The 9,700-nt window shown below is 39.1% G+C and overlaps 1 protein-coding gene across 1 annotated transcript in view; it reads right to left on the minus strand.

Moving 5' to 3' along the window:
• Positions 1-9,700, minus strand: part of LOC123519771 (formin-2-like) — a 136,453-nt gene that overhangs the window by 87,891 nt on the left and 38,862 nt on the right. The window contains exons 6-8 of the mRNA XM_045281276.1: positions 6,439-6,627; positions 5,130-5,305; positions 4,091-4,238 (exon numbers count right to left, since the gene is read on the minus strand). Of these exons, the coding sequence (XP_045137211.1) occupies positions 4,091-4,238; positions 5,130-5,305; positions 6,439-6,627 (513 nt within the window). The remainder of the gene's footprint in view (positions 1-4,090; positions 4,239-5,129; positions 5,306-6,438; positions 6,628-9,700) is intronic.

A 9,700-nucleotide genomic window follows, 5' to 3' on the forward strand; every position in this document is an offset into this window, starting at 1 on the left:
TCACAACTCAAGGGGGCCTGCCCTCTAAAGACAACTTTCCTTCTTCACACAAAACTACATGCACTTACCACACACATACCCTTCACTTATAATTCAAAATTCTAAAATGATGATTCCAAATCCAGCCTTGGAGTCCCCTTCTGGAAAGGGGACCAGAAATGTCCCAAGGTCAGACTGTTCTCTCGTTGGCAACCCAAAATGTCTCGACATCTCCCTCAACTTTTTCTTCGTTAACTTCTGCAACATTTGCAGTCTTAGACTTAATTTTCAATCTGTAGAACACCACCTCTCCTCTACTAAACATCATTTTCTTTTCCTCATCGAAATGCAGCTGTCTGCGGCAACTGACTGTAGCCCTTTTTCTGTTCCCTCCTACTTTCTCTATCCTCATTTTCGTTCCAAAGCTGGATGTTGCATCTATGTGTGCAACGATTTAACTTGCTCTCATGCCCACACTCTTCAATCTTATGTTTTTTCCACCATCTAACTTCAACTCAATAGTCATTCTCTAACTAAATTTATCTGTGCTGCCTATCTCTCCCCCAACTCCTCTGACTATATTAAATTCTTTGACTATCTAACTTCTAAAGTGGAGCACATTCTATCCCTCTATCCCTTTGCAGAAATTTCAATGTCCATTATCTTCTTTGGCTTTCCTCTCCCTTCACTGACCATCTGAACTAGTCTTCAACTATGCTATCCTCCATGACCTAGAACAACTGGTGCAACACCCTACTTGCATTCCTGACCATCTTGGAGATACCCCCATCATTCTTGATTTTTTCTATACCTCTAATCCTTCTGCTTATTCTGTCACCCTATATTCTCCATTGGGCTCCTCTGATCACAATCTCATTTCTGTATCTTGCCCTATTTCTCCAATTCCTCCTCAGGATCCCCTAAAGTGGAGGTGCCTCTGGTATTTTGTCTCTGACAATTGGGGGGGACATGAGGAGATATGCCGATTTTCCCTGGAATAATTACTGTTTCCATGTCAGAGACCCATCTCTGTATGCTGAATGCATAACAGATGTGACAGTATCTAGAATGGAGTATGTTCCTCATTCTTTTTTTATCCTAAACCTTCTAAACTTTGGTTTAACACGTCCTGTTTTCGTGCTACACATGATAGAGAGGTTGCCCACAAAAGGTACTTGAGCCTACCATCTCCTGAATCCCATGCTCTTTATATTTCTGCCCAGAATCATGGCAAATCTGTTCTTCAACTTGCCAAACACTCTTTTATCTTCACAAATAGAAAATGTCAAAATCCTTCAAACTCTAACTCCCCTTGTGACTTCTGACATCTGGACAAAAACATCTCCAATAACTTTATTGTTTCATCTTTTCCTCTTTTATTTTATCCTGATGGCACCACTGCCATCTCTTCTGTCTCTAAAGCTGAAGTCTTCTCTCAAACCTTTGCTAACAACTCCACCTTGGATGATTCTAGGCTTGTCCCTCCCTCTCCTCCTCCCTCTGACTAGTTCATGCCTTCAATCAAAGTTCTTCATAATGATGTTTTCCATGCCCTCGCTGGCCTAAACCCTCAGAAGACTTATGGACCTGATGGGGTCCCTCCTATTGTTCTCAAAAACTGTGCTTCCATGCTTGCACCTTGCCTGGCCAAACTCTTTCAACTATGTCTATTGACTTCTACATTTCCTTCTTGTTGGAAGTTTGCCTACATTCTACCTGTTCCTAAAACAGCTTTAATCTCTTGCTTATCTAAAGTTTCTGAATCTATCCTCAATAGGAAGATTCTCAAACATCTTTCACTTCACAATCTTCTATCTGATCGCCAGTATGGATTCCATCAAGGTTGCTCTAGTGATCTGGCATTCCTTAGTGAGTCTTGGTCATTCTCTTTTAGAGATTTCGGTGAAACTTTTGCTGTCGCATTAGATATATCAAAAGCTTTTGATAGAGTCTGGCACAAAGCTGATTACAAAACTGCCCTCCTACAGTTTCTGTCCCTCTCACTGCAACTTTATCTCAAGTTTCCTTTCTGACTGTTATATTGCAGCCGTGGTAGATGACCACTGTTCCACTCCTAAATCTATTGACAGTGGTGTTCCTCAGTGTTCTGCCTTGTCACCCCATTCTCTTTCTATTATTCATTAATGGTCTTCTTAACCAAACTTCTTGCACGATCACTCCTACGCTGATGATACCACCCTACACCTTTCCACGTCCTTTCAGAGACAACCAACCCTTCAGGATGTCAGCAGATCACGCAGGGACACCACAGAATGCCTGACTTCTGATCTTTCTAAGATTTCTGACTGGGGCAGAAAAAACTGAGTAGTGTTCAATGCCTCAAAAACTCAATTCCTCCATCTATCAATTCGACACATGCTTCCAGACAACTATCCCCTCTTCTTCAATGACACTCAACTGTCTCCCTTTTCTACACTGAATATCCTCAGTCTGTCCTATACTCATAATCTTAACTGGAAACTCCACATTTCATCTCTTGCTAAAACAGCTTATATGAAGTAAAGCATTCTGAAGTGTCTGCCAGTTTTTCTCATCCCTCTAATTGCTAATTCTGTACAAGGGCTTTATCCGTCCTTGTATGGAGTACACTCTTCGCATGCTTGGGGAGGTTCCACTCACACATTTTTATTAGAGAGGATGGAATGAAAAGTTTTGCGTCTCATCAACTCCCCTCCTCCGACTTACTGTCTTTAGCCTATTTCTCACCGCTGAAATGTTGCATCTCTTTTTATCTTTTATCACTATTTTTATGCTAACTGCTCTACTGATATTGCTGACTGCATGCCTCTCCTCCTCCTGCAGCCTTGCTGCACAAGGCTTCATTCTTCCTCTCATCCCTATTCTGTCCAAATCTCTAATACAAGAGTTAACCATTACTCTCAATTCACTGGTAAACTCTGGAACTCCCTGCCTGCTTCTGTATTTCCATCTTCCTATGACTTGACTTCATTAGGTTAGGTTAGGTTGGGTTAGGTTAGGTTAGGTAAAGGGAAGTTTCAAGACACTGGTCCATGTTTTGGCTAATTCCTTACTAATCTTTTAGGGAACTTGCATTCGTGGGCCTTTTTTTTGGTTGCTCTTGGCTAGTTTCCTCTTTGCATAAAAAATTATTAAAATCAATGATGGGTACTTTTCTAAGCCACTTGAAGGTAATGCAAGGTAACACAAGGCCTTAGACAGGCCTGTCTAATGCTAAATTGATGTGATTTTGTCACGTAAGAACAAGGATGAAAGGATCAACCAGGATATCTTCCTAGCTTTCCATTCTCTTATCAGCTCCCAAAACACACTCACTCATCTTTCCTCTCAATTCTGTTTTTCTAGCATAAAAAAAAAAAAAAAAAAAACACAACATGATGCCACTCTATATGAACTGTCTTTCTGGGAGACACTCTGCCTTTATTTCCATTTCAAGTTTGACTTTCATTGTTTGCTAATAACAGTTAAGGAGAGTATAAGATGTTAGTCATATAGCATTTCAGCTCAAATATAGTATATTCAAACAGAATATACTAGGTATTTAGTAATTAGTAAGCATATTGTATTTACATGTTTCTACATCCAATTTTTGTATGAATTTTTAAAACAAGTGAGAAAAGTTAGAAATTGCAACTCAAATATGAAATATAGAATCCCTCCTATGTAAGAGAGGAGCAGAGATTTCATATTTGATAGACAATACATGAAAGCAAGAAAGGCTAAAAGTCTAAAGTATACAAATGCCATAAACTTGCATTTCTTGGAGAGATGTAGATACAAAAATTAATTGCAATTGATGTTTCTTACTACATATTTCTGAAGCTGTCAGTACAGATGGAAGTCAAATTGTACTATCAAGAATAAATGATTTGTTAATATGTACAATACCAGCAAGACTACACAAACACTTACTGATTATTGAGTGTATGGAATGTTGAAGCATCTGAGCCTTCCATATTATAAATATATAGAACTCGAACAATATATAGGTTTCAGTATTTGCCAGTGTGGTATTTATGTCCTTTCCTTTTAAACTGATTAACATCTACTGCTTTTAAAATTTAATCTGATGTTTCAGTTACAGTACATTACATTACACAAGTACCCTCACCTGCTTCTGTGTACTTGGCACCAGGCCGAATAGATGAAAGAGATTCTGCAAAATTAGGAGGCGGCCAGGCAGTGGGTGATATTTTGCCTGGAGTCAGGATCTGAGCTGGGGAGGCCTCCGTGTGGGCCCAGTAATACATGAGATCTGGCTGCAATAATTCAAGAAAGTGATTGTAAACAAATTATCCTATCTCATTATTCAAACAATATTAAAGACATGTTAAGGTACATAATGATAATTCTGAGAGAGAGAGAGAGAGAGAGAGAGAGAGAGAGAGAGAGAGAGAGAGAGAGAGAGAGAGAGAGTACAGTGACTTTTGGGATACAGATCTCTGTATACCTACCATTCATCACCACCTCATCAGTGATCTACTGGCCTCTATCGGCTGTTACCCACATTATTTTGTCGAAAATCCAATGTTCCTCACAATCTTCTGGTGGTAGATTATTTAAAAGCCCAACACAAAAAGGAAAAAATTTCATCCGTTAAATAGCTATCAATACTTATAATGGACATTCACCGCTTAAACAGCACTCTCTTAATATACACGTCCCACCCGTTCTCCTCGATTCTCGGCTCCCCCTTCGCAGCTCCTCCATCCAGCTGATTAGACGTAATATGTATGAAACCAAGCTCTTAGTCAACACGGGAAAGAGAAATAAATGATAATACATGAAGGAAATGGGATTAAAACAGGAGATAGAAAGGAAATGGATAATAAATGGAGGAAATGGAAATAAAACAGGATGGAAAGAAAATGAATACCTATTATAATACTGAAAATGAGGTATGTATAGCTACATAAAATATAGTTGAGATGTCAGTTATAGCTGGAGGATATTATTTACCCAAATGGTGGCACACATTCGTTCAATTGCAGTAGGCGTCTTTGCTAAGGCTCACTGCCTACACCTTGCTTCATTTCACTACCTTGGTGAAGATGATCGAAGGATCCGAACCTCGATAGCTATGCCACGACTCCATTATGGCCACATCAAGAATACCGTTGAACACCCGGAACATGGCCTCCACAGCTTACCCTAAACAGTAGTTCTATGGGAACACTAGCGTCTTCAATCTGGCGGATGACGCCCGCCGCCAGCAGATGTGTGCAGAACTGCGTGGCCATGATCTTGAGGTCCTGCGGGGCCACCACGTGACGCATGTAATGCTCCTCACTGAACGTGCTCACAAACCAGTTGATCAACATCTGACCTGCAGGGATTGAAGACGCGAACAATTTATGAGGGCTAACTAACCGTGTGTGGCAGAGAGTAAATACCGATCAACTATTACGTCATAAAAATTAGCTCCATTGGATTTCAGACTGGTATGAGTTTTCTTTGTAAAGAAAAGTAAAAAAAAAAAAAAAAAAAATATATATATATATATATATATATATATATATATATATATATATATATATATATATATATATACTATTAGCAAAGCAATTAAAACATGTTACTGTCCATAGTCTCACTTGTTCATGGCAATTATCCCAAGTTAAGGCGGGTTCACACGTACCATTTTGCGATTTTTTTTTTTTTTTTTTTTACGTACGTAGAATTTCCGACTCGCAATCGGCGCATAGCGACTGCAGAAAGTAGTCACGAATCAAGACCAACATGTTGGTATTGCTAATCGATTTGCGACTTTATTTACGTCGTGACGTCACGGAATGAGTTTTGAAAATGTGATCTCTAGATAGAAAAGATGATGTTAGAGTTGGTGATGGAAAAAAAAAACACATCTAGGACCCCAAAATAAATTATACAGTAAAAAAGCTTGCGCAAATCTTCGTTCGACGAAATAGCTGCCACTTTACAAGAACTGTTTCCCTCAATGCAGAATGTTGTTGGAGGTGAGGATTGAAGACTTAATTGTCATAATTTAATTTGATCGCAACTGTGCATAGTCATTTTAAGATTAACAATTTTCTTATGAAAAATGTAGGCTAATTTAGAGTGTGGTAGACACTCCTTTCTTTCCTTCTACTTAGCCAGGGACGTATCCACAGGCATTTTCTTTTCTGTTGACTCTTCCGGTACGCCAAAAGACCAAGCACCTCTCTAACATCGTCACTGGAGGAAGACATCTTAGTGGGTAGCGGTTTGTTTATTCACTTCCCGCCAAGACGCCAACTAGTCGATACTTTTCCGGCCGCTACGTCTGACACTTTCCGATTAGAAGGAATGAATCGGAAACTCTATGTACGTAAAAAAAAAAAAAAAATCAGCAGCAAACGCCTTTACTCAGATACTGGTAGTAGCAGTCAAAATAAAAAAAATTCGGCTCTCAAACCTTCCGTTTCTTATTGGACGAATCTTTGACACCGATTCCCTTACCTTCAAACTTTTCGTAAATTTTGAAGTCGAGCTTCTCTGGGACGAACTTGGGTTTGGTGACACGTTTCTCGATGGTGGCCCGGTCCAGGGTAAGGGAGGCCACTTTCCGCAACACGTTGCTGTCCACCACGCCCGTGTCTCCGCTACTGCCGCTCCGCCGCCCTCGCTGCTGCTCGCTCCCATTGCCTACTGGAGGAGATGCAATGTGTCATTTTATTTTCATCTATGAATAAAGTAGACATGCATCCGCAGTCACACTGCAAGGTGTGCCAGCCTTTAGCTTTCATTATCTGGGCCACTTACAAAGCTTTCATTCTAACATTCACAAACAATTAGTACTGCCGTACCTAATGATATGTATCACTAACTCCCAAACACTGATTATAATTCTTAAGGCGGTATGACCTTCCCATAATGGGGGGAGAAAGAAAGAAATAATATATACTGAGGATGGAGGATGTGAAGCACTGCCTCACTTCTTAATGCACGTCATCATAATATCACCATTAAAACAATCTCAGCCGGCCTTCTTAACACGAAAATATAATAATTATGAAAAAAGAAAAAAAAAAAAAAAAAAAAAACACCCACTCCCTACATTAAAGCCTTCCCTGGTGTTGGTTACAATGTGATGAGCAGGATAATTTTCCAGGATATAACGCATGCAAATTTTATAGCATCCTTTCAACGATACCTTATGATGGTGTGCAGTCACATTTATAGCTCTCGGTCTTAATTTCTGTTTCAAAGAACTGCAAACACAATAAGTTATAATTATTCTAACACCTAAAAAGTCGAAATATGTTGAGTGGGTTGTATGGACAGCATGCTTGTTCACACTGCACCCAAGCAATGACTCACAGTGATCTGGGAACTAACCATAGTCTTCATCGTGGATCACCTTCATGTTTCCTTAAGTGCAGCTCGACAACATCATAGCTTTCCTCCAAAACATCATTTGTATTTGTCAGAAAATAAAAAAATCCTGCAGGAAAATAAAACCGCACAATCTGGCTGTGGTTCGCCTTCAATACAACATTCATCTCAGTGGTCACTATTCTTCACTATGCAATGTAGTTCTTAATAACAGCGAAAAAGGATTATTTAGATGAGCGTGTCCAATATGTAGTGTAACTGATATGCTGCGGTAATAAGCACATTTTTTCTTCCTCCTCGAACGCTCTTTCTTCTTACCTCGAACCACCTCCACCATCACCATCATTACTGGTCAAATTTCCGTCAGTGGCGAAAGAAAAGGAACTAGAAATTTTACGTTGAAGTAATGTAACTCTGATATATTGTGACAATTTACAATGAACCTGTAACTCAACTAAAAGATCTTTTGATCGGACTCGAGAACCTTACAACCTACAGTTGCCTTTAACTCATGCAATTACTAAGTGACAGTAATAACCACCTTCATTTCCAGCAAAATCATCACAATAGAAAAGTACAGTCAGCTCCCTACTTGATGAAACAGTTTTCCTACCTAAAATTTTAACAAAGTGACATCTGCCATCTTTTATTCATGGTAGCTGTCACTGACTAAAGCTCAGCTGCCTCTGATGTGTAGGTCTGTCCTCTTCCCTTCCATCCTCCCCATCCCTGTCCCTCCTCCCAAACCCCATGCTTATCGTACTCTCTCTCTCTCTCTCTCTCTCTCTCTCTCTCTCTCTCTCTCTCTCTCTCTCAGCAGTTAACTTTGTGGATGCGTAGTGTTAACACCACACCACACGATACTACCATCTCCACCACCACTGCACCACCAGACCACACCACCATGCGTAAATACGAAACAACACCGCGCCGCGCACACAACTATTACACACCAACATCAGACACCACCACACCACAGCACTACTATCACCACGACCATTTCAATGCCAACAGACACCACCACCACCACTCACAATCACCAAATAATGTTACATACCACAGCACCACCACACCACACTGCATCACCACCATCACCACTATACACCATACCATACAACACCATAACACACCACATCAAGGCATCCGTAGTTCCCCCAACCTCCCCAGCCCGATTAGCAGTTTAGTACCCACCAAGTACCCCGCTAACCCAACCACCATCCTACTATTTAAGGCAAATTCGAGTGTTTTGCAGGTGTTTTCAGGAGATTCAAAGGCTCGCTGTGAAGGAGTAAGTAGGTACTAGGAAGAGGAGGTGAAGGTGGAGGGAAGAGAAGGATTGTGAGGAGGAACTAGCTGAGGAAAGGCGCAAAAATAAAAAAAAATAAAAATAAATAAGAAAAACGTCTTTATATCACGATTTTTTCTCTTTTATTACGGGAGTTTGCATTGGCTTCGTATCTTATTCATAAATAGAAATGTAAATCAAGTTAAGACCCGTAATAAGATCTTGACTAGATGTGTTTTTTGGTTTCTTGTTGAAATAACATTTTCGTCATATATATATATATATATATATATATATATATATATATATATATATATATATATATATATATATATATATATATATATATATATATATATATATATATATATATATATATATATATATATATATATATATATATATATCAGCACAGCCAGGATTGCTTTGGTATTTGATAAGAATTTAAGAATATGGAAAACATGACTCGAGTGATAATATCCCATAACATCTAGTCTAACTATACGTATTTTCAAATTCAAAATTCTTATAGAGCCAAAATCTAAAATAAGAATTCTTTATACGATGAGGAATTTATGTTTTCTTTATTTAGCCAAAAGTCATCTTTTGTATTCAGAAAATGTAATATAATGTAGTCCGGCTGTGATTTCCTTCTCGACATCAAAATGTTTTTGTGGCACCGTTAGTGAAAAATACACAGTCTGCTGGACTTCCTTTTGTTAATAGTAAACCCGGTGATGTTATTACATTTTGTTTGTTTAAGTATTTATCGAGTCAAGAAATCTAATGCATTCCAATCTGGTGATCTCGCGATTTTTAAAATGAGTTACGTCCGTAAATATTGGGTCACAGAGGCACATCACCAGTGCCTTTCTCCTAGGTCAGTACATCAGTTTTTACCTACTCTCCTCTGTGTTTCCAAAACCAAAGAGTGAAGGAAAGCCAGAATTAACCATACAAAAATATATATAACCTTCAAATGTCTTAAACAAGGCAATGGTTATACCCTCGTTCAGATTGATCACCATGACGGCAGCGGATCCTGACCAACACCCACCCTCCTTCCTTCCCGTGTCAACTCATCAATATTTTCTTAAATTT

This window comes from Portunus trituberculatus, chromosome 46 (genome assembly GCF_017591435.1).
Source record: "Portunus trituberculatus isolate SZX2019 chromosome 46, ASM1759143v1, whole genome shotgun sequence".
In the NCBI taxonomy this organism is placed as follows: domain Eukaryota; kingdom Metazoa; phylum Arthropoda; class Malacostraca; order Decapoda; family Portunidae; genus Portunus; species Portunus trituberculatus.